General features: G+C 48.7%; 8 protein-coding genes across 12 annotated transcripts; 2 read left to right on the top strand and 6 right to left on the bottom strand.

Annotated features, from left to right (window-relative positions):
• Nucleotides 1–500: 500 nt before the first annotated feature.
• On the bottom strand, nt 501–2254 carry LOC122623295 (FAD-linked sulfhydryl oxidase ALR). Its single transcript, XM_043802363.1, has 4 exons — nt 2113–2254; nt 1364–1771; nt 1040–1281; nt 501–980 (listed from the first exon to the last, which is right to left on the bottom strand). Exons 2-4 carry the CDS (start codon nt 1760–1762, stop codon nt 818–820), a joined length of 804 nt encoding a protein of 267 aa, XP_043658298.1. The 5' UTR covers nt 1763–1771; nt 2113–2254; the 3' UTR covers nt 501–817.
• LOC122623294 (beta-parvin) lies at nt 2201–4568 on the bottom strand. The gene is made up of 4 exons (XM_043802362.1): nt 4333–4568; nt 3898–3987; nt 3567–3838; nt 2201–3401 (listed from the first exon to the last, which is right to left on the bottom strand). Exons 1-4 carry the CDS (start codon nt 4451–4453, stop codon nt 2781–2783), a joined length of 1104 nt encoding a protein of 367 aa, XP_043658297.1. The 5' UTR covers nt 4454–4568; the 3' UTR covers nt 2201–2780.
• Nucleotides 4569–4857: 289 nt separating this feature from the next.
• Nucleotides 4858–5616, bottom strand: LOC122623918 (transmembrane protein 203). The gene has a single exon (XM_043803299.1). It carries the CDS (start codon nt 5614–5616, stop codon nt 5170–5172), a length of 447 nt encoding a protein of 148 aa, XP_043659234.1. The 3' UTR covers nt 4858–5169.
• Nucleotide 5617: 1 nt separating this feature from the next.
• On the bottom strand, nt 5618–6282 carry LOC122623917 (ribonuclease P protein subunit p20). The gene is made up of 2 exons (XM_043803298.1): nt 6033–6282; nt 5618–5968 (listed from the first exon to the last, which is right to left on the bottom strand). The coding sequence occupies exons 1-2, from the start codon at nt 6183–6185 to the stop codon at nt 5618–5620; spliced, it is 504 nt and encodes a 167-aa protein (XP_043659233.1). The 5' UTR covers nt 6186–6282.
• A 17-nt stretch (nt 6283–6299) lies between these two features.
• LOC122623919 (cytochrome c oxidase subunit 6B1) lies at nt 6300–10233 on the top strand. Of its 2 annotated transcripts, none has more exons than XM_043803300.1 (2): nt 6300–6426; nt 9656–10233. In XM_043803300.1, the coding sequence occupies exon 2, from the start codon at nt 9684–9686 to the stop codon at nt 9915–9917; it is 234 nt and encodes a 77-aa protein (XP_043659235.1). In that variant the 5' UTR covers nt 6300–6426; nt 9656–9683; the 3' UTR covers nt 9918–10233. The 2 variants fall into 2 exon arrangements, with proteins under 2 accessions (XP_043659235.1, XP_043659236.1); XM_043803301.1 differs by having other exon boundaries at nt 6303–6426; nt 9659–10233.
• On the top strand, nt 6326–9340 carry LOC122623916 (probable ATP-dependent RNA helicase DDX46). 4 transcript variants are annotated; one of them, XM_043803294.1, is made up of 3 exons: nt 6326–6426; nt 6968–7743; nt 7806–9340. In XM_043803294.1, exon 3 carries the CDS (start codon nt 7830–7832, stop codon nt 8931–8933), a length of 1104 nt encoding a protein of 367 aa, XP_043659229.1. In that variant the 5' UTR covers nt 6326–6426; nt 6968–7743; nt 7806–7829; the 3' UTR covers nt 8934–9340. The 4 variants fall into 4 exon arrangements, with proteins under 4 accessions (XP_043659229.1, XP_043659231.1, XP_043659230.1 ...); XM_043803296.1 differs by lacking the exon at nt 6326–6426 and adding an exon at nt 6485–6691; XM_043803295.1 differs by lacking the exon at nt 6326–6426 and having other exon boundaries at nt 7091–7229.
• Nucleotides 10234–10396: 163 nt separating the features above from the next.
• Nucleotides 10397–14884, bottom strand: LOC122624282 (transmembrane protein 198). Its single transcript, XM_043803777.1, has 5 exons — nt 14777–14884; nt 13536–13901; nt 13310–13474; nt 12887–13228; nt 10397–12752 (listed from the first exon to the last, which is right to left on the bottom strand). The coding sequence occupies exons 1-5, from the start codon at nt 14861–14863 to the stop codon at nt 12567–12569; spliced, it is 1146 nt and encodes a 381-aa protein (XP_043659712.1). The 5' UTR covers nt 14864–14884; the 3' UTR covers nt 10397–12566.
• A 1388-nt stretch (nt 14885–16272) lies between these two features.
• Nucleotides 16273–19861, bottom strand: LOC122623209 (AP-1 complex subunit beta-1). The gene is made up of 3 exons (XM_043802219.1): nt 19751–19861; nt 18019–19468; nt 16273–17955 (listed from the first exon to the last, which is right to left on the bottom strand). Exons 2-3 carry the CDS (start codon nt 19441–19443, stop codon nt 16615–16617), a joined length of 2766 nt encoding a protein of 921 aa, XP_043658154.1. The 5' UTR covers nt 19444–19468; nt 19751–19861; the 3' UTR covers nt 16273–16614.
• Between the last annotated feature and the right edge of the window lie 2928 nt (nt 19862–22789).

The following is a 22789-nucleotide window of genomic DNA, read 5'->3' as shown; positions in this document are numbered from 1 at the left end:
TTCAATTTCTTATCGAAAATATCGTTCATCTATATTTGAGTTATTAAATGTTTAAGGTTACCCAAATTTAATTTCCAAACTTATTTAGATTACTAAGGCTGAGCTAGTCCAAAAAATCATGTTACATAAATTAAGCATACAATGGCTTATTGCAAAGGTAAATAGGATTATAAAAATTGCTCATTATTCCATTAATTTACATGATCTCCTATTTTTCAAATTTAAATATTTTTAAATGAACAAATAGCAGAAATATATGAATCTGAGAATCTGTGTCAGTCACAAATCCGCTAAATTCGATTTAACCAACCCGCTTATCGAATTCCATGCAAGTAGTAAACGGTCTAGATGTTTCTACTCCCAGCTTATCGCAGTAGAAGCATTGGCCTCCATACACCCATTATTCGACAGAAAAGGGTTACAATTCTAATCTAATAACAGCCAGACGGCATTTTAGAGATTGTGATATCTGCAGGGCCAGTGAGTAAGCACAAAAGGGGTCCTCAACATAATGTGTGTATTCTCAGAGAGTTCATAGCCAGCAAATCATTTAACAATGGACCTTCGGTGTGTCGCTCTATTACAACATAACTCAATTTAATGTCACGCTGACGCAGGTTCCGACTGGAGAGCTCTGGCCAGAAACAGGGCACACTTTTGGGTGGCGGCGGAGCACCGTCGAGCAGGAGTCCCGTGTTCCGTGGTTGTGGTTGTGGCCCAGCCGATCAAAATGTGGGATAAAGTCTGGTCAACATGGCAACCGGCAACGGAAGGGAGACGGGAGACGGGGCATATCGGCGAGAGGTGGCTGCGGCGCCTAGTCGCAGGAGCCGTCCAGCCAGCCGTCGCGCCACCTCTCGTTTACTTTGGTGCAATCGAAGAGCGGCTTGCCCAGTTTGTCGTTGACCCGGTTGTGGAACTTGCACAACCACAGTGCCAGCTCTTTCTGGGAGTTCACATTGATGGGGTTCACGTCCAAGCTACAATAGAGGGCCAGTTAAAGAGTCAGCGTGCTTAGATGGTTTGAAGATGCACTTACTCGGTGCGAAAGTCCTTGGCGCAAAACTCGCAGGGATAAAGGCGCGACAGAACCTCAAAGAAGGTCTTCATGTCGCGCTTCTCGGTGTCCGTGGGGTTGTCCGAGTAGAAGGCGGCCATGGTGTGGAGCAGTCCCCAGGTGGAGATTCCCAGCCGCACCTTGTCCAGCGGGCAGTCGTCGCGGGGCAGCGGATCTTCGGCGGCGTTAACGGTCAGCTTCTCGGCGGCGGCCATGTGCTTCACCTAGAGGGATATGCAGAGAGGGAGAGAGGCGAGTGTTAATGTGCTGGTTGCGGAGGCAAGGTGGCCAACGGAGTCACATCACCTTGGCGCTCTGCACGTTGGAGATGAGGCGTTGCTGCTTGGACCAGGACTTGAAATCGTTGCAAGTGCGGCAGTTGGAGTCCTGTTTGCCGGCGCCGGCGCTAGCGCCAGCCTTGCGGTTCGCCGCGAATGGGAACTCCTGATGCTCCTTATCCGTCTCGGGATTCGCCTCGGCGGACATGATGAAGTCCGGGTCACGGATCAGGCGGAGCACTGTGCGCTGTAGACGGCGGATTACCAGGCGAGTTGCCTCCCTGCTGAGTTCGATGTGCGTGGGGCTGATGTAGTCGTAGCCGTAGTTGTGGCACTGGCGGCGCAGCAGGAGCGTTGGTGTGGTGGGCAGTTCTAGAATCTTGAAACTTCGCTCGGCTATTGTGAAAATCATAAAAAGCATGCGCATGGTTGCCACCTTGTTTCAAAACGAAACATTACTTTAGGACACTTCTAATTGTTGGTTAAACGGTTGCACTCAGCAGAAGCTACTAAATTCTGGCCTTAAGAATCCTGGCCAGAACCTGCCCAAGGACAAAAGTCCGGGCAGCTCAGTAACTTTTTCAAATTATACTGGCCAGCAATCGGAAATCGAAACAGAATTGTTCCCACAAGGGGAGCGATCTGGCAGCCTGCTCGCAGCTGTGATCGATAACAGACCGTTGCGAGTTGCGCGCGCAACCGCAACAATTCAAAAAGCAAAGCGTTCAGCAAATTACTGGGGTTCTCTTTCGATTCGAGACGCTCGAAACAACTTACATGTGAATGGGATGGAAGTTTGCGTATGTGAGTGCTGCAGCCCCAGAAAAATTTTGCGCCTTGGAACTGATTAAAATAGAATAACACATATGCTAATGGCAATATTTATTGATTTTTCTAATCCAAATTTTTAACGTACACAATACAATTTTTTTGAAGACTTTTCCGTAAACTTCTACATTTACAGCTTTGATATCTGATCTGTGACATAATTTGCAAAAGTTCTGTGTGATCTGAAGGCACAATCTCGGTTATTGTGTTTTAATTGTGTATTAATACAATAAATTCACTTAGTAACAACTACAACGTCTGGCACGTGAGTAAGACAAGTTAACAACTGGCGGCCGGGTTTGGGTTTGGGTTAGCTCTGCTCCGTCCTGCTCCGAGAAATCTGAACCTGGAGCAGTTCGCAGTGGTTAGACGTACGACACTCATAAATATATATATATATATATAAACATTCCGTAGGCTGATTGTACGCTGTGCAGCATTTAGTTATGGTTTTGAGATTTAGGATCGTTAGCTTTAACCGCTGCATCGCTTACAACCAGTTGCGAGAACGCACATAAATTAAGCGTGTAAACACTATCAAAAAGTTAATATAAAATGTAAACTTGGCGCCGATTGTTGCTCCTGCGACCTGCTGGCTCGCTTCATCCGACTCCCACTCAGGCATAGTCTCTGAACATGGTGAACAGGCTGTAGAGGACGCGCAGGGTGGACTTCAGGTCCATGTTCACGATGTCCTCCGGTCGCGCCTTTGGCTTGGGCAAGCCCACGTCCTGCATCAGGTCGAAGGCGAAGGCCACGTTGCTGACCATCTGATCCACATCCTGCGGCGTCAAATGGAACTCATGCAGCGGCACAAAGAATCCGCCGAGCAGGCCCATCAGCAGGCACAGGTAGACGCCGTCGCGGAAGTCCGTGTTCAGATCGCTGATCTCAAAGTTCAGCTTGGCCAGGTGCTTGTTCACGAATGTGATCAAGGACTTCTTTACGACGGCCAGCTTGTCGGGCGCACAGTTGATCAGCGTGTCGAAGGCGTCCTTTTCGCAGCGCATGCCCAGGTCATCGTACTCGGACGTTATCTGCTCCTGGAACTTCTGCGCATTCAGCACGCCCGCATTCTTCTCCGCAATCACGACGGTCACGAACACGTTCTCCGGCAGGCGAACGGGCGCCCGGAAGTGGCGCACCAGAGCCACTAGCAGATGCAGTATGGCCACGATGTTCTTCGAGTGCACGCTGGCCACCGACCACTTGGGAATCTTTTGATGAAAGCCAAGCGTCTGTGGGGGTAAAGTTACAGTTTATTATATCTTGAAGTCGGGAATTTTACTTTAATCTTAATATAGAAATAATCTTCCTAAATGGCTTTAATTATATGTGTAAGTCCACAGGACATCTATCTGACCGGTAAATGCACATACATAAATTTAATGTTTTCTACTCACATGGTTGACGGCCTTCAGGACGATGTTTAGCTTCTCGTGCTGGCCCTGCTCCGACTGGGTGACCTCCGGAACGTCCAGCTTCTTGCCGGTGAGCTTCTCCCACAGCTTGTGGAGCACCTGGCCGTCGTACATGTCCTCTTCCAGGTGCTGAACAATAATGCGCTGCTCGGCCAGCTCGTCGTTGATCCAGTCGACGAGGATGCGCTGCAGCTTTATCACCACGGGATCGCTGATGGACTGCGGATCGATGACGGCGCGCTGTTCGTGCTCGCCTGAGGGATTAAATGGGATGAGTTGTGGGAAATCGATGGGTATAAGCAAATGCACTTACGCAGGGCATAGTCCTCCGGCGGGATGTCATACTGGCTGGGCGATCCGGGTGAGTCGATGGCGTACTTGCCCTCCTCCTGGACCTTCTTCACTGCAAATGGAGGAAGCGGGGGCGTATTTAGGGTATTTTAGGAAACAATCAACAAGGTAAACAATAACGGTGACGACACAAGGCCATAACACAAGCACACACACGCACACTCTCGCTTGTCAGCTCCGTTTGCGTGTGTTGGTCAACAGTGACGCAATGTTCTGATTAATCAGCGCATCCGCACATCTGTTCCCAGAAGAGCTTCCTGTGCGCAGGGGGAGGATCGACTGGGCCATATTAGGTCACTTTTCAGAGGTTCAGGGCTCCAAGAATGGAATACTCTGGTATGCCCATCAATTCCTGGCAAAGAAGAGCCATCTGGAGCGCTCCAATTGGTCCACTCACCTTCGCGGGTGCCGCGTTTGCGACCCAAAGTGCTGAACTTGTCCCAAAAACTGTCCTCCTTCTCGCCTTTTTTAATGGCGGTGGGCGTGTGCGGGGATTTGGGGCGGTTCAGTGTGGACATAGTGCTGCTGGATTCCGAGAATTCCGAACTAAATGAACAGTTTGTGTTATTGTTTCGTTTCGTTTCGGGCGGAGCTGAGCAATCAGTTTCCCTTGGGGCTGCCACCTGATCGCAGGCCCACCGCCGGCGTTGCCCAACACTGGCATTCGGAGTAAAGAAAAACTGGCCTCCAAAAATTCGAGTAAAAATAAAAGATTTAATTGGGAATAAAGAAGTAATTAAATTAATTGCTAATCAGACAAAATTAAATATTTAATAATTTTAATGCACATGATATTTGGTTTTACAAATATCAGATCCACATTGAATAAAAATGATAAGCTTAAAATGTTATTTATAATTTACAAAAAATTTCGTTTTGACAATAACAACAGCTTGAAATAAATTCAAAACAGCTTAATAAATAGTTTTTCGAATTTTTTCATCAAACAATTTATGAAATTTGCATGAAATGATAGTTTAGATTATTAGCCATTGATTAAAAGGCACAAAAACATGTCTCTTATACCAAATCAGATCAGACACAATATTTATATATTGGATATGCTATATCAGAAACATAAAGTCCGTACGGCTTAAATATTATTGTACCACATTGCGTATACAGATAAATACTAATCCATGCAACTCCCAATGATTAAACGGCTTCCACCAGCGTATCAGATCAGAATATTTGTATGTATCATATCGAACTAGGGCTATACTACATCTATGGTTCAGATGGAGTTGGGCAACTGGCAGGCGCGCACAGCAACGAGCTGCAGTAGGACGAAGATCGGCGAGAAGACCTCCGAGTACTCGAGGCCCGTCTTGCTGGAGAGCTTCAGACAGAGCAGGTACTTGAAGATGGCGATGAGCACCAGGAAATACGTGCTCCACATGAAGCGGTGCAGGGCTTTGCGCTTGTTGTTGGAGTCCAGGTACATGCGGATGCCTACGATGACGCAGAAGTACGCGTTGCATATGTCGATGAAGAACAGGGGGCTGAAGACGGTGAACCAGTCGCCCATGGGCTCCGGAAGGATGCCGCCGGGTCCGGCCCTGGCCTGCAGATGGAGCTTGACAGCCAGCGTGATGGTGAACACCAGCAGGCCGCACAGGTTGACCAGGATCTCGAACTCGGTGAGCCCCAGCCAGCGCACCAGCTCCGAGAGCTTGAACATGCTACTGCCTGGCCTTCGCCTTGCCTCGGAACTGGCCCAGGGATTGGGCTTGCGTCTGGGACTGCGACGGTTGCGGCACAACGATGTCGAAGAGACTGCGATTGAAGATCTTGATATGCAGGGCCGAGTTGTTGCGCTGGCGGAAGGTTACGTCCTCGGCATCGCACAGCGGGTGCAGTTCGTCCACCAGATGAATGGTGGAGGTGTTGATCGCGTAGCTGAGGGCGCCCTCAGAATTCTGAACGAGGCGCAAGGCGAGATTAAGGCCGCGGGTGACGGAGAATCCCATGCAATGCAGAAAGATCTCGCGGGCGCCGGAGTTGAGCAGCTCTTCGCAGCGGCGCTGCTGGGCCTGTGAAGGAGACGGACTCGATTGCTTAGCACTTGGGCGAGCCCTTAGAGTGAGTTCTACTTGCCTTAAAGTCTGTCTTGCTGGTGATGTAGATGTTGTGGCGGTCGCTGACTGCGGGACGCGGCGGTTGCTTGCGCACCACTCGGTGGTTCTGTTGTCTGTGGTGTCTGGTGGATCTCGGCTTGGTCCCGTGCTCGGGAGGATTGCTTCCCATCATCAACGGCGGAGGAGGCGACTTGTGTTTTCCATTTGCCTGCGCGTGTCACAGTTTCGGACTCGCGACTACACTCCGAATCGAACGCTAGGCAACACTGGCCTGAGCGATCTGGCAGCCCGGCTCTAGCTGTCACTGTGACAGCTCTCGATATTTTCGTGCCAGCCCATCGCTATTCCTATCGCCAGGCTCGTGAGATTCTCGGCAGTTGAAAATTTTTCGTCGTACTCTCGTAACAACAAAGGTATGTTTTTCGTTTGGCACCTTATCAAGTACACCAGACCGTAAGCCAAGGCACCCGTCGATGCCATCCAAAGCAATAATTAACTTGGTCGCGAGGCGCCACTGCGCCACTTCGCCACTCCAACTCGCATCACTCGCACACACACATACACTAGCGCACTAACACACTTCCGCTGGCGAATTCCTCGGGCAGCAGGAAAAGAAGAAAGAAAAAAGTACAAGTTACATAACTCGCTGGTGCACTCGGGGTAGTCATTTCTGGCGGGGTGAGTTGTGAGGGGGCGGGCAAGGTCTGCATCCTCATCCGTAAGTTGGTCCCCAAATGGATCCGTATCTGAATGGGGGTACGGATCCCCAGGGTTACATAAGTCACCGCTCGTCACAGAGGGGGTGCAACGAAAAGCGAACAGAAACAGTCCCTTAATTGTAGCCACTATTTGGTAGCCAGAAAGACAACTCAAATCAAATCAAACCCCTTGCACAGCGCGTCCTGGTTAGAGTAACGTTTTGTATTCATGCGTTCAAGTCATTTTTCCATGCAGGCGAATCCGAAAATCCGATACGTTTCAGAGTCGCAATCAGTCAAGAGTTAAGCACAAATCGCCACAAAAAACAGGCAAACAAGCTGAATCGCACTGATTCGCACGTAGCCCGACAAACGGAAGGACTCCTCCGCATCCAAAGCCAAAACAACAACAGCAACGGCAAGCAGCAAGAACAACATCCACGGATGATAACGTAACATAGCCGCAACGTTGGAGCATCATCACCTTCCACTTCCACCGCAGCGGACATCGCAAACAAGTAAATTACCATTTCTCATTTTATCAAACAGAAATCTGCCAGCCAAGTACCAAATCCAATCAAATCAAATCAAATCGAGTCCAAATCAAATCAATGCATCCAAATCCAAGTACAATTACAGGCAAAAGTACAAATACCAGTCAAATACCAAGTCAATGTCTAAGTATCCAAATTGCATAAGAGTCGCGTCTGCGCAATGAACAGAGCCTGTTCCGCGAGCATTACTTGTCGCCCGTCCACTTGGTTGGAGTTCCGGCTCCCGAATCCGTACCTAATGTCACCCAAGTCACCCTGATTCTGATTCGGCCCGGTTAAGGAGCCAGCGCCAGCCAAGTCAAGACAGCTCAAGAAAATAATGCTAGATTCTCGATTATCGATTCTTGATTCTTGATTCTCCATTCACGATTCTGACAAGCGCCAAACCGAACAGAACGGAACAGAATCGAACCGAACCGCAGATCCAAAAAAGAACAAAAAGCTAACTGATTACAAAGTATACAGATATTGTGTATAGGTATTTCGTAAACGCGCCTCTGTCAATTGCTCGATTTAACGCGGCACAGTTTCGATTTGCAGATCATCACTACATCCACACCCGACATGTCGGCGGCCCGCCTGCCCTACTATCAGCAGGATCAGGAGGACGGCCATCAGCGGCGCGCCGGACGCGGCCATCAGCGCGGCTACTACGAGCGTGGCTCCGGTTCCGGATCCTCCAGACGAGAGCGCAGTCGCTACAGTCGCAGTCGTTCGCGTTCCCGCAGTCGCAGCCGCTCCGTCGAACGCTCTGGCCAGCGTCGACGCCGCCCGGAGCGACAGTCATCCCGTTACCATAGAGACCGCGACTCCAGGGATCGCTCCAGAGATCGTTCCAGGGATCGCTCCAAAGATCGGTCTAGAGATCGCTCTAGGGATCGCGAACGTGATCGCGAGAGGGACCACTCAAGGCGCTCCAACCACTACCGCCGCTCGGAATCTCCGTCCTCTTCTGGCCCTGGATCCAGCAACAGTCAACGAAGAGGCCACCATGCATCGTCATCTAGTAAATCGGAGCTAAGCGCCGTACAGAAAGCAGCCTCTGCAGCTGCCGCCGCCACAGATCAAGTCCAGTTGGCTGGCAAGAGCAGTGCTGCCTCCGCGGTGGGCGCCTACTACAACCTGGACACCGACGAGCCCTTTGACAAGGAGCGCATCCACCGCGAGATGGAGCAGAAGCTGCGCGAAGCACTGGCCAGGGAGGGCAAAGTGTACCCGCCGCCAAAGCCGGAGCCACCTTCGCATCCTGTCTTTGCCAACGACGGCTCGTTTATGGAGCTGTTTAAGAAGATGCAGGAGGGCCAGAAGCAGCACGCGAGCAGCCAGTTGGTGCAGCCAGCGGTGGAAGAGCTCATGCAGCAGCAGTTGGTCTCGCCGGAAGCCTCCGCAGTGCCTTCGCTGCCGGCCATTGCAGTGGGAGCTGCCAGCAGTGCTGCGGCACCGTACATCGCCGCCGCGGCGGCCGGCAAGCTGGCACCGCCTCCACCCATCGTGGGACGACGTCGCGGCGGAAAGGTCCTAAAGACTGGCGTTGTGGCCAAGGTGAAGACGCCCAATGAGAGCGACGTGGACCCCAAAGACTTCTGGTCGTTGTACCTGGCCGAGGTCAACAAGTACAAGAGCAACGCCTGCGATACAGACAACGGCAAGCGGCCGCTGGTCAAGTAGTCGCCGATACAGTCCCGCTTTTCATAGAAACATGAACTTGAACGCAGATAGAGCGGGCAACGTAAACTCCCCAGCCGCAGATTCGATTTCGATTCGACCAATACCCCTGTTCCGCACTCCCGAGACACACATTGAGATCCCCCCAGCCTTTTTGAAAGATCTGTACACGAAAACAAGCGAGCACAGATGCGTAGCTTATAGTTATAGTGGAGGGCTTTCGAGCTGCAAGCGCGAGCAGTGTAATTTGTATTTTTTTCACACGAATCGAGGGACTAGCCACAGCCTCGACATACACATAATACGATAATCATAGTCTAGATAGTAAGCGATAAGTTTAGCAGAACCATACGAGTGTATCTCTCTATATAATATGATATATACCGCTCATTAAGCAACCGCAAACTGAAGAACTAACCTTTGTGATTTATATATCTATCTCTTCCTCCCCGTTTATGCACTGAAATTGTATTTACGTTTAATTTCGGTTCCCATTCGGTTGTGTATCTCCCATCCCGTCACCCCATTGCGTTCATCTCTTTCTTTTTCATTTGGACAACGTGACTCTGTCCCGGTTGCCGCCTTGGATTACGATTTGGTTGCCTTTCGATCGATGATTTATGCCCTCCCTTCGGTTTCCTTTCCTGTCGTTCCGTTCCGTTTTGTTTTTATTTTCCTTTCCCAACTAAAGTCTATATGCAATTTTTCATGTCCAAAAACAAAAGCAGCGACAAATCGTCAGACAGCAGCAACATGTCCGCCTACAAGCTGGAGACCGCCCCCTTCGACCCACGGTTCCCTAACCAGAACGTGACCCGCTACTGCTACCAGTCGTACATCGACTTCCACCGCTGCCAGAAGAAGCGCGGCGAGGACTTCGCGCCCTGCAACTACTTCCAGAAGGTCTACAAGTCGATGTGCCCCAACGCCTGGGTGGAGAAGTGGGACGACCAGCGCGAGAGCGGCACATTCCCCGGCCGCATCTAAGATGCACCAGCAACCTAGCACCCAAACACACAGAGGACACGATCGATGGGCGGACGGACGTAGAGGAGCGTGGCAACCAGAATCCGGCAATTGCAACAGAGCGTAGTTCGTGTTTGTGCTCAATTCATCAGCGATGAATGCAGACCATCATCGGCAAATACAACAAATACACAAATGTTCAATTATTTGAATTCTGAACCGATTGTTTGTTTCTTCTTGATCCTGCCGTTGCTGGCCGAATTGGCATGCGATGCACGCCACAGATCCACGCCACTGTATTCCGATGTGTTATTATTAATAAACTATTAGACACGAAGACGCTAGTGTTTCGTCATTTGGTCCCACAACAAACTCAAAAATGTAAGTCATTGAATCGAGATTTTCGACTCAACTGTGATGAGGTTGTATAACTACGAGTAGAAGAAAAACGCATGTGTGGCCTGCATCGTTTATTTGGTATTACTTTTCTCTTTGCTCGTTACAAGATGTTTTCTTTTGGCAGCCCGTCTCAAAACTTGATTACATTCGTAAATCTTTCGGATTCTTTCTGATTATGATTTTAATCGCTTTTGGCCTTTTTGTTATATTAGTTTTTAATTGGATTTCATTAGTGTATACATATGTGCAACTCTTTTATGGTTTTCGCTACTTTAGTTTGCAGTTATTATCCTTTTTCATTAAACTGGATTGAGTTTGTCGAACCCCTTGCTTACAAAACGTCTACAATTTGCCAAAATTAAATGCACAATACATCAGATGGTATTATCTTTCGATTAGACATTGCTGTTGAACATTCAAACCACGGGAGGATAGAGTGAGCAACTAATAGGAAACACAACATGCTGTATAACCACTTGAGTTAGAGAACCAAATTCGCAAATATTAGTATCGTCTTTAGAGTTCTTTTTGGATAATAATAAATCAACAATTGCGGACGGCAGCAATTCCTAGAAACTAATTGCTAATCAACTTAACAGGAAACTTGAGTTGTATATGTAGGTGCTTGCGATTTGGAAACCAACCGATTCGATATGGAAGTTCCTGCCTGGCAATGTCCAATCCTTCGAGGCTTGGAGAACTCTCCCTGTTCTTCCCCTAAACGTACTTTATCTAAATATCTTGTAGGTGTCCAGTTAATGGGCTTAACCCGTATTGCGGAATGAAAACCACGCCCGTACTATGAAATGAAGTACAAATTGATTGGAAACAAAAACAGTTGGAAGACCGCAAGACGTCCTAAAGCAAGATTCACGAATTTACGGATCTAACGCGATTTCTCGCTAATACCCCGGTTAAGCCCCATAACCAGACAGTTTAAAATGCTGTATATCACTTAAAATGGTACATATGTCTCGGCTAGCATTTATAGCGTGAATTTCTCAAGTTTGTACCGCTGTTTGCATGGATCTATGTCTTATAGTTAGTATATATATAATATATAGATATATATTTCGAACGCTAATCTTAAGGATAATGCTAAGACGGCTGATCGAGCGGAGTGCTTGATTCCGACCTGGTCGCGCCCATCCAAGTGCGCCCCTTGCAGCGATTGTGAGTTACTGGTATCGACAATTAAGTGGCTTAGTTGTGGCTCATCTGGCTAACTGGCTAAGTGGCTTACGCTAGGTCTAGTCTACATCTAGATGGCTATGGCTCCAACTGTACAGCTTCATAACTCGAATGCTTCTGTCCGGACTGGACAGACGTACCAAACCGAGCACAGGTCCTGCACATTTCCCATTCTGCCCCCCGTTCTTATTGTACTTAATAGGTATTGTATTGTATTGTATGTTTGCCTGCCTTGAGCCTCTGGGAAACTGCCTGGTAACTGGTAACTGGTAACTGGTAAACTGCCGTGTGCGATCGAGTGTACGGAGTTTACAACGTAATGCTTAGGTATATGTTGCTAGATAGTTGAAATGGAACAAAACGCCAACGCTCTGCGCGTGAGGCCCCTGCAGCTGGCTGCATCCCATTATAATCGTATAGTTATAACACAGATATGAACCGATTAGTAATTGCAATTGCCTGGCTATATACGAAGTGGGAGAAGCTACTAGTACTGGGCTGGTTGGGTATAGTGTAGTTGCAGGAATCCGCTGTGCCCATGATCCACCATAATCATTGATCAATCATCATTCATCACGTACGGACGAGTAGTAGGTATTTCTATCTGTAGTAACATTCGATTAAGTGAAGAGAACAAAAGCTTCCTGCCAGCTCCGTACTGTCCATCATCTTATACTCTAGCTGTGCACGATGCAATTAATCTTAGTCTAGGCCATCTCGTCCTGCTGATCTCTGGTGAGTCCAAGCTCCAAAGCTCCTAGGCTCATGGACTCCAGGGCTCCCATGCGAAACCAGCTCCTGATCCGTATATCCTCTGATATTTAAAGCTTCCAATGATCCTCCACTCTGTGCATCAATTTCCGTTTCCGTGTGTGGTGTGTCCGGCACTTGGTGCCTCATCTACAAAGTCTACATGCAACCGTACTTGTGTGAGTCCTCCGCCGCGCGACTCCCTAGAGTCCCCGCTCCCGTCAAACTATCCAGTTATGTCCCCCGACCATGGCCACATCCGCGCCCATCCAAGTACCGCAGCCCGTAGCCCCCCTACGGGTATAGTTACATGTAGCTATTGCTTGTTTGTTATCCAATGTCACGGACGATCTCGATCTTGTCGCACAGCTCCGAGTCCGGATCGTGGATGGTGGTGAAGTGCGTGCGGTCGCTCCGGAACGTGTTCCGCTCGTTCGAGCTGCTCTTGATCGACCTCTCGGACGGCGTCTCCGTGCCGCTCAGCTGGATGCGCTTCTGCAGTGCGGACACGAAGTTCTGGAACGAGAGATTGCCACAGGATCAATGCCTACTCACATTTATGCAAAGCCCTCATCCGAGGGGATACTTTTGGACACTTTTCGCCGAGTTTTCGTACTTAGAAAAGAGCATGTCTGGAGCTATCCACTCACCTGCGAAATGATGTCACCACGGGCCGTGCGCACCTGGTACAGATACCGGAACTTGCGCTGCCTGGCCTCCTCGCGCGTCTCCCGGGTGCGGGACTGGGATCGCCGGACGGGGGCGAGGGCGTGGTTGGGTCCCGCCTGCTGCTGGCTGTGCGGCAGGTGGCCGCCGTGGGCGTGGCCGGGCTGGTTGTGGTGCCGCATGTACACCCGCTTGCGGTGATCCACGCGCCAGGCGGTGATGAAGCACTGCACCATTATGCTGAGGACGATGGTCACCGGCCAGGCGGCGATCAGGAGGCCACCGTAGCAAGGTGGCGGCGAGGGATGTGGCCGCATGCCGATTATCTGTAGAGAATATATTATTTCCATCAAAGATCAACTACTTCTTGTCACACATGTGGAGTAGACTGGAGTGATGACACTCACCCAATTGATGGTCTCCAGGCCGTGCATGAAGAAGTCGATGGCGCTGAGGATCATGGCCGTGCCCACAATGCTGGACGTGAGAATGGTCACGTACTTCACGCAGCACAAGGTCAGCACGGAGCAGATGACGGCTCCACCCACCACGGCCACATAGATCTCGCGGTACTGCAGGAGGGGTAAGTCGATATACACATTTGATGCAAACTCAACTCGAAGCGCTACTTACCCCGAACTCGTTGTCCGGAAAGGTGGCCACACAGACGGCCATGGCGGCGCCGGAGAGCAGGGCGCCGGCAAAGGCGCTAATTAGGACAGAGGCCACCGGATAGGTGGAGCCGAGCACCGCGCCCAGCAGCCCCGCCACGATGGCCAGCGCCGAGTCCGCCGGCTTTCCCAGAAACGTGATCTGGAAGTCCTGCAAGATGAAGATGCCGTTGGCACCCACCAGCAGCCCACTGAGGAAGCCCACGGCGCGCAGGCATCGGTAGCCGAGCAGCGCGTACACGATGCCGAACACGGCGAAGATGGCCCACAGGATGGCGGCCAGCGGCTCCGGCGCAGTGGGCGTGCACGTCTGACCCTCCAGGATGCCCTGCGGGAGGAGGTCACTGGTTATCGGGGGCGTGTCAACGTAATGCGACCAAGGACACGACACACTTATCAAGGGCCGCGTGCTGACGCCACTCGCCTAGCACCACTCAGCTCACTTCTGGTCACTGGCCAGAGAAGTGACTCACTTTAACCCACTTTAGGTGGCTCTAAATTGGCCAATTTACAGCCACTTAGCCACCGCACTTAATGCTGGCAGGCATAGCCACATATCTCACATAGAAAGACGTGATACTTCTTTTAAATCTAGATTAACTTAAAACTCTGAGCCCAAATATATAAACTCTGTGATATTCCAGAGGTGCGTTATAAGAAATATGCATCACTGCGAAATATCAATATAGAATTTACTGAAGGATGTTCAATCCTTGAAGTGCTTGTCACAAAGCAAAAGGAACTCTCTTTAAAAACCCAATGTAACTTTGTAAAATAAAATGGTATATAATTTCTATATCATATTTAAGAGAGAGTAAAAATACGGGAAATAAAGAATATACCTTTAGGATAATAAGGGAAACAATGGTGGTAAATGCGAAAGGATGTACACATGGATGTGTATATTTAAAAGGACTACAGATTGTTTACAGCTGGAGGAGTTTTCCCCCTCCAGATCCGATTACAAGGTGGAATAAAGCCTTCGGGAGCCTGACAGGGACGCACATGAAGCTACATGCACATGTACATAGATTCTCGTCCTCGCAGTGACAAAGCTGTTGACACACAAACCCCACTTATACACATTATACTCGACACTTTGCATATTGTCTCGACTTAACCTAAAAAGCGTGCAAATATGTCGAGGGTTTGGGGAAGGGGTCGATGGGCGGTGGGCGGTGGGCGGGGGCTGCAGATACGAACCTTGATGAGGAAGGGCCAGTCCAGGTGGGTGGTGCTCATGGAGTCCTCGCTGCCGTAGTCGTAGACCATGTCCGCCGCCACCCTCATTCCGGCGGACTAATTTTTGGCGGACCCTTCTCAACGCAACTGCGATCTGGTTGGTGTTCTCGATGTTCTTGCTCTTGGTCTTGGTCTTGGTCTTGTCCTTGTTGCCTTTGTTGCTCTTGTTCGTGTTCTTCTTTCAAGCAGGCTGGCAGATTATCCTTTTTGTGGCGTTGTTTCGGGTTGTTTGCTCTTCACTGGCACAAAAGGGCTCCGCATTCCTGCGCCGTTCGGGGCATGGTTTCACCTATGCCTGTACACCTACACCTGTCCGACCGACTGCGAAATAGGGCGTATCACCTGGATGTTCTTTTGCAGCGAGATTACCCGATCCTGTGGCCAATTTACTGCGGGCACATTGCAGTATTTGTACACATTTTCGCACTGCGACGTGGGATCCGGATTCGTTACAATCGGGGCCAAGCCAGAATAGCTTGTGGTACAACAGGAAAACAGTGGAGCAGGCAAACAGTCAATCTGTCCTGCGGCCACGACAGGGATGGCAACACGTCCACGTCCTCGATGGCGATGGGGCGCCTGTCCTCTCTTGCGCTCTCGTGGGCCGCAACGGCACCCAAACAACCCCCGAAGGGCTCGCACGAAAGCTTCGAAAGCTCAGGAGCCGAAGCTCGACGTCACCTGCCACCCATCCTGCGCATCCCTGACCAGGTATACCACAATCCGTTAATACCCTTAATTTGTGCATTGCTCCCTTGATGAGCCATTACAAAGTGGGTTCTTCAGCTGAGAACCAATTGCTGTAAGCATTCCATAGAAGCTGGCACTAGATATATCCAATACTTGCAGCATAATTGTCCCTCTAAACAAGGAAGAAAGCTTTCACTCTTCCATCATTGGGATAGGGTTTGACTCCTCGGTAGCTTCAACAGCTTTGGGTGTCTGCATAAATTCCCACATTTAGGTTGAACATCTCTATCATTCCAAATGAGGCCCAAAGTGGGCGTGGCCACACTTTAACGCAAAGTTGATCTGCGCGGGAAATGATGAAACATCTCCTATCTCCCTTTCTCAACAACAAATTAGCGCGTAAATATGATGAGTTGAAAAATGAGCAATTTTCAGAAGGTATTTCAAATCTTACTTCTGACTTTCCACCCAAATTTTAGATTATAAAGATTTATATGCTCAAAATCAAATCATTTGGTAAGATCTTTGACAAATATGTAGGTTTGGAAAACTATCTTTAGTGCACTTTGGCAAGCTGAAGCTGTAATAATCTTGCAGTTTTAAGGAACTAAAATATGTGGTGTGCTTCAAACGGACAAATATTATAATACACAGATTTAGTATAATACTAAAATTATAATTTGCGTAGTTAGTATTTGAAGGAATGCGCATTGAAAACGAATAGAAACTGCCTAATGCAAATTGCTGTCAGGAAAACAATGTCTCAATTATTTAGTGTTACACATTTTACTAGGACACGACATATACATAGATGCCGTGCATATGGGGTTACAGAGTTTTGGAATGCGGTTACGCAACGTTGCCATTACACGTTAGTACACTGAGGACAAGCAGCTCCGATTAACAATTAACAGATCTCTCAACGAACCCGAGTGGTTTATATGTGTGCATATGCATAAATAATATATGTAGGTGGCGATTCGGCCAATACACAATATAATAATAATACGTAAATTACAACTTATTGTTGAGCTAATCTTCAACACCCACAAATCGATCGCTCCAATTGCTTTGTGCTCCTCGTCCATCCGATGTGCGCCATTGAACGCTTATGGGGAGCGGATGATGGCCTCGTAGGCAGCGAAAATTATGTTGGCCACCTCCACGGAGCGCGATTTGAGGCTGAGAGTGGCTTCCGGGTTGCCCGGCTGCAGTTTCAGCTCCAGCAGCACCCAAATGTTGTTAGTCAGCTTGAGTGACTGGTAGAGCATGTCCTGGCCCTCGACGTTACGCTTCGCGATGGTGAAGATGTTGTTGGTGGTCATCTTGGAGGCGATGCCGTCGGTGGTGCCAATGACACCGCTCAGGCTGTACTGCAGTTCGTTAGCGGCGGGGATCTCCTTCCAGGTGTTGAGGAACACGCGCTTGTCCAGCTGCCCATCCTCGGCGAACAGCACGTTGCCGTGCACCAGGCACGCGAAGTAGAATATGTCGATGTTGTTCTTCACGGCCACTTGCAAGTTGTTAAGTGGCTCCATGCGCTGAATGGGTCCGTTGGTGCCCAACGCCATGCTGACCTCGATCGACTGGTTGGGTGGTAGCGGAGCAGCCTGCATGGGCGACGCGGGCACCAGGCCGAAGCTGTTCTTGTTTAGTTGGATGGCGAAGTTAGTCATTGGCTGCATGGCTTTGTTGGTCAGGGTCATGTCCATGAACACCTCGCCGTTGCGGCGTGAGAACGTTCCTTGTATTTCGAGTCCCTTGCCCTTTTCCGCCGGCAGCCATGTGACCTTGGGAATCTGTACGCCCACCGATAGCGTTGCTCCGCCCAGGCCGAAAATGTCGCCTAGCAGGCTGGTGGCACCGCCGGGAGCCGCCTCTGCCGATGGGCCACCGAGGAGTATATCAAGGCCACCGCCCAGGAGGTCAACATTGCTGGTTGCTGCCGGAGCAGATGGCATGGCGGGTGCGTTGATATCCATGGAGAGCAGATCTCCAATGAGCGACTCCTGGTTGGGAATGACCATTGCCTCTGAACCGGCTGCGCTTTCTGCTTGCTCTGCCCCAGCTCCAGATCCAGCGGCTCGGTTGGGCAGCGACTTGCGCACACCGGCTCCGCGACCCTCCACGAACGCGGTAGGAGGCTTATGATACACGCTGGCCAGCGAGCTAATGTGGCAGATGAGCTCATCTAGCAACGTCGGCTCCAAAAGGTCTGTCTCCTCTGAGATGAGTGGCTTGTCGGCCAGCACCACCTCCTTGGCGGCGGCAGGGTCGGTGGACAGGAGACGCCAGTAGATAAAGCCACGGTCACGCAGGTCGGGGTTGTCTGAATCCTGGGTAGCCAATGACAGTACGTGCTGCACCAGCTCTTGGGTGTCTGACGGGCGCTTGAGGAACAACTTAACCACGGCCGTCAGCAGCTGTAACTGCACCTGTGCATTTTCATCCTGACGAAATGGAATAGCAATTCAAGCACCTAATAAAGTTGGCAAAACCGAAGAAAAACTCACCTGGAATCCTTCAAGGAAGCTGTCAAGCAGCTCGTCAGCGTTGTCAATGCGCTCTGCGTACTCGCCAATGATCCAAACCATCGATGCGCGTGCCTCTGGCTCGTCCAGAGTATCCAGGTTCTCGCACAGCGTGCTGATAATGCTCTCGTACTTGTTGGGATACTTGCGGAAGATGTCCTTGATGACCACGATGGCTTCCTGCACCACGTAGTTGACCTTGGTCTGGATAAGATCGAGCAGCGTGGAGACGCAACGCTCGGCAGAGGGCTCCACCTTGATAGCGCATCGTCCGATGGCGCGGACTGCCTTGCGCACAAAGTCCACGTCCACCTCGGTGGCGTACTCCTTCAGCTCGCTAAGCACTTGGGCGATGTTGCTCTGGTTAGCCAGGCGGATCATGATGTCCAGCTTCTCCAGTTTCACGTAGATGGGATCGTTGTATTTTACAAAGAACACCTTCATTTCGTGCTTGAGAATGTCTGGTCGCTTCTGGACAATCAGATTGATGTTGCGCAGGGCCACATATTGCACCTCCGGCTCTGAGGAGAGCAGCGTGACCAAAGGCGGAGCCAGCTTCTTGGTAAGCGTGGCGCAGAAGTCGCTGTCGCTGGACAGCATCTCGAGCAACTTCATCAGTACTTTGACGGCGCTCAGTACAACGGCGGCGTTCGCGTGGGCCAATCGCGGAGTGATTCGCTCGCAGATGGACTGCGCCTCGCGCTCATCCTTTGGGCTGTAGTTGGCCAGCGAGTCCAGGATAAAGACCTGGCCCCATTCGGTGCACTCGTTAAGCGCGGTCAGCAGCTTGTTAATAGTGACCGAGTTCATCTCCACGAGCGGCTGGCCGGACTGACTGGCCTCGTTGATCTCGCTAAGAGCGGCCACCGCATTGGCCACCACCATGGGATTCGAGTCGGAAAGCAGATCCTTAAGCTGGTCCAGGAAGCCTTGGTCCTCCACCATTGTGGCCGAAATGTCGTACAGCTTGGCCACGCACACGGCGGCGGTCTTGCGCACATACGGATCCTCGTCCTTCAGGCACTTGCGCAGTGGCTCGCATAGGTACTCGGTGATCTTGTCCACCCGGATGCAGCCCATGGTGCGCACAGCCAGCGCCCGGATCAGCGGATTGGAGTCCTCGCAATCCTTCACGAACGTGTTCACCGCCATGATGGCCATGTCCGGCTGCGATTTGGCGTAGTTCATCAGATAGAGGTAGACCAGCTTCTTCAGCTCCAGGTTGTCCGTCTGCATGCAGTTGACCACGTCCGGGAAGAGGGCAGACACGTCTTTGCCCACGGTCATGCTGGCGATCACCTTCTTCACCGCCTCCTTCTTCTTCTCCTTCTTGTCATTGTTCAGCTCCGACTTCAGCTCGAAGATCTCGCCCTTCTTGGTGGTGGTGAAGTACTTGGAATCAGTCATTGTGGCTGCTGCTCCTAGCTGCGTACTGGGATTGGAATTTAGATTAATATTGGGTTAAAGAGGGGAATGAAGAGTTTCCGGCATAAGAAGTGCGATTATTGATTGCAATCCCCCCACCACACCCCCTTTTGGGGGCGGAATCACCCGAATACCAACACATTCGCCCCTATCGCAGCTTGAACACGTCTCAAAAGGGGCCCGATTTGCGGGATGACTCAGAACTGGTCAGGGAAAAAGAAGCCTTCAGCTGGACTGTGGGTATGCCCACTTAGGGAGACCTCTGTCGACGAATCTCACTTTTAATTACCTTTTAAATAGTAAATTTTCGGGCACAAAAATTTGTTAGCTTTTCTCTTCTCTCTGCAAATAGTGCGACCGTTTGCCGGGGAGTGACTTGTTCGGAGCGCTGATATTTTTGCTGTCTAGTATATAAAATAATCGATTAATTGGTTTGTGATTTTATCGGCTTTTTGGTATATTGTTGTTGCGCAGTATTAGGGAAACATTTTTAAATAAGTAGGTGACTTAACACATTTTCTTGAAATTTGTGGCTTTCTTCAGTTTAGTATCTCCTAAGAACTTCTTTTCGCCGTTACCTTACAAGACTTCTTATCAGAAAAAACACACAATAGACTGCCGATAAAATACTGATATCTCAATGAAAGTAACTTAACGCTCCCACAAGAGAGCAACTTAATGAATTAGAGCGAGATGACTATATTACAACTTAAAAGTAACGGACCTAACGGATTGACGAATTTCAAAGACATTTTTTTTTGCGCGACTACTATTATTATTCACAAAAAATTTAATTTTCGTTTATATGTACCTAAACACCCTTAATGTGAAACCGTTTTTTTCAGAGCGCAAATTTCTTTATCAATATAACACGAGAATAGTCGTAAGACCGCAGTAACTGCAAAAAGTAAAATTTTTAAATACGTTTTTTTTTCCATTGTTTGTTGCCGGACCAACTTGGGGCAAGCGAATGTATTCGCTGCTCACCTCGCCAAACCCCTCCAGCCATTCGAGCTCGGCAGTCTGCAGCAGATTGAAGAGACTAAGAATCAACTGGCCCAAGTGATTCGGATGGACCAGCCAGCCGTTTGAGCTCAGAGAGGTAGCTGATGTCATAGCACGCCAGAACTGCAACGGAGCACCAGGCCACGATGTCATCTGTAATGCCACTTTAAAGGCACTACCAGGTCGTGCGGTCCTCTAGTTAACATGAGTGTTCAACGCTATTGTGAGGTTGCAATACTTCCCTTCTCAGGGGAAGCTCGGGATAATATCCATGATCCACAAACCTGGCAAACCGGAAAGAGAGAGGCTAAAGAAGTGTTTGAGAGACTAATTGCTGACCTGATAGTCAGGATCATGGAATCCCAAGGGATTACCCCTGAGCACCAGTTCGGGTACCGTGCTGACCACAGTACTGCTGAGTAGCTCCATAGGGTTGAAGAGCAAATACTGACTGCCTACGACGAAGGAATATTGTAAGAATCTCTTTCTGGACATCCGAGAAGTTTCGGATTGCTCATATCATATCTCAAAGGAAGGCCATTCGCAGTTAGATATCACTCGGCCGTTTCCACTGAGCATGACGTCGCTGCGGGACTCCCTCAGGGAAGTGTCATCGGCCCTCTGCTCTACAACTTACATACATATATAGTTATGATATGCCGCGGCTGCAAGACAGGATACTTGAAAGGTCCATGCTGGCTACATTTGCCGATGACGTATGTGTCACTTACAGGTCCCGAAGTGATCTTGAGGCTGCTGAAGTCACCCAGGACTATGCAACAAGATTATCGGAATGGGCAAGATTTGAAGCTTACCACGGTCCTTGAGAAAATTTAGCAGCACTCGAGTCGCTACCATGAAACTTTTAAATATTTTCCTCATGACTGCACATGTATGTATGTATACTTTCCCAAGGAACTGAATTTCTTCATGATCCCCCATTAAAAGTGAATGAATTGAATATCCTAACAATTTTATTTTTTAATATTCTCAAGAAATATCATTTAATAAGTTATTAACACATAAAACAAATCAAGAGTAGTATTGAATTAAAAAATGTTTTGTTTTCTTATATTTTAACATCATTTTCATTTCACTTTGGTTTGCTGTTTTTTTTATCGATCCATTGAAATATATATATATATATATATCATTTTCATATAGGGATTTCCCCATATATGTTGTATATTAATAGTTGCATATTAACTTCATTCGCTCACGACTTTCTCATCACTTGTGTCCTCTATTCTTTTCTTCACTTTCTTCTATTTTTTTTTTTTAATTTTTTAATAAATAAGTTCGGAATAACTTTAAAAATTTTGATGTTTCATTAGTAAAAGTTGTAAAGTTTGCTATTACACCTTAATTATATACACGTTTAAATAAATCATATTCCAGTAATTCAGTCTTATGAAATAAACAGAAACTTAGGTCCGGTATATTCAGCTGGAAAATCAATCAATAAGAAAACAATCGTCCAAAGCCATTTCGAATCAAAAAAAAAACAATGAAATGCGGATTATTTCCGATCTCGTTTTTTCATAATCAGGCTTGGTTCCTAAGTAAACGGTCTGCTTCGTCCTCGGAATTACAATTCTCATCGATTACGGTCTTTTTATTGCTGTTCTTATTGTTTTCCGGTTCCTCTTGTTGTGTGCGTGTCTATGCGTGTTTGTGGGTGCGATTAGGTTTTCGTCCCTTGCCTATCTTTTCTGGTTTTTTTTTCTGATTTGAGTGAGCATAGACCTCGGAGTGGGGTTTGTCCTCCATTTGAGGGATTAGAAAAGTACGGAAACTATACGTGGTAGTAAAATGCATACTTTTGTTAACGGAAGCTTCTGGTTTTCCCTTCACACTTATCGATATATATATTGCACGTTATGTTGACTTGGTTGTTATTCGCTTTAAATTGGAACTGTAGAAAATCTATTAAAACTATCATATTCCCGTAACATTTATCTTAATTTGGTGGTACCGAAAGAAACAAAAGGTGGAAGAGCGAGCTGCTTCAGCCCGCAGTTACTGGATTGCCTGTACTGTAACATTTGTCATTTGTTATTGGTATTTCCTATTTATGTGGGTGACCGACATGTAGAAGTACGGATGGTAACTTCTCGGAGCGCACACTCAGCGGACAGTTGGGATCCCTTTTCGCCGCATAAGACAACGTGTAAGAAAATAAATAAAGTTTGACCCAAAATGGAAACGAAAGCAAAACTTGTTAGGGAACTGTCGCAATCGGCGATCGATGATCGGGTATCAAAACTATCGGATGAATGTGGGCTCGCTGAGCTCCGTTATATTTTGTATCTCAACTTTAAGC

Source organism: Drosophila teissieri, chromosome X (assembly GCF_016746235.2).
Source record: "Drosophila teissieri strain GT53w chromosome X, Prin_Dtei_1.1, whole genome shotgun sequence".
Lineage (NCBI taxonomy): Eukaryota > Metazoa > Arthropoda > Insecta > Diptera > Drosophilidae > Drosophila > Drosophila teissieri.
This window is presented reverse-complemented; position numbering and strand designations above follow the sequence as displayed.

Coding starts and splice junctions, on each gene's coding strand:
- LOC122623295 (XM_043802363.1), bottom strand. CDS start 1,762: ATGCGCATGCTTTTTATGATTTTCACAATAGCCGAGCGAAGTTTCAAG. Junction 1,282..1,363: donor CCAACGTGCAGAGCGCCAAG/GTGATGTGACTC, acceptor ATATCCCTCTAG/GTGAAGCACATGGCCGCCGC. Junction 981..1,039: donor GCCAAGGACTTTCGCACCGA/GTAAGTGCATCT, acceptor CCTCTATTGTAG/CTTGGACGTGAACCCCATCA.
- LOC122623294 (XM_043802362.1), bottom strand. CDS start 4,453: ATGTCCACACTGAACCGCCCCAAATCCCCGCACACGCCCACCGCCATT. Junction 3,988..4,332: donor CAAACGCGGCACCCGCGAAG/GTGAGTGGACCA, acceptor CTCCATTTGCAG/TGAAGAAGGTCCAGGAGGAG. Junction 3,839..3,897: donor GCCGGAGGACTATGCCCTGC/GTAAGTGCATTT, acceptor TTAATCCCTCAG/GCGAGCACGAACAGCGCGCC.
- LOC122623918 (XM_043803299.1), bottom strand. CDS start 5,616: ATGTTCAAGCTCTCGGAGCTGGTGCGCTGGCTGGGGCTCACCGAGTTC.
- LOC122623917 (XM_043803298.1), bottom strand. CDS start 6,185: ATGATGGGAAGCAATCCTCCCGAGCACGGGACCAAGCCGAGATCCACC. Junction 5,969..6,032: donor CCAGCAAGACAGACTTTAAG/GCAAGTAGAACT, acceptor TCTCCTTCACAG/GCCCAGCAGCGCCGCTGCGA.
- LOC122623916 (XM_043803294.1), top strand. CDS start 7,830: ATGTCGGCGGCCCGCCTGCCCTACTATCAGCAGGATCAGGAGGACGGC.
- LOC122623919 (XM_043803300.1), top strand. CDS start 9,684: ATGTCCGCCTACAAGCTGGAGACCGCCCCCTTCGACCCACGGTTCCCT.
- LOC122624282 (XM_043803777.1), bottom strand. CDS start 14,863: ATGAGGGTGGCGGCGGACATGGTCTACGACTACGGCAGCGAGGACTCC. Junction 13,475..13,535: donor TTCCGGACAACGAGTTCGGG/GTAAGTAGCGCT, acceptor CCCCTCCTGCAG/TACCGCGAGATCTATGTGGC. Junction 13,229..13,309: donor GCCTGGAGACCATCAATTGG/GTGAGTGTCATC, acceptor TATTCTCTACAG/ATAATCGGCATGCGGCCACA.
- LOC122623209 (XM_043802219.1), bottom strand. CDS start 19,443: ATGACTGATTCCAAGTACTTCACCACCACCAAGAAGGGCGAGATCTTC. Junction 17,956..18,018: donor GCTTCCTTGAAGGATTCCAG/GTGAGTTTTTCT, acceptor CCATTTCGTCAG/GATGAAAATGCACAGGTGCA.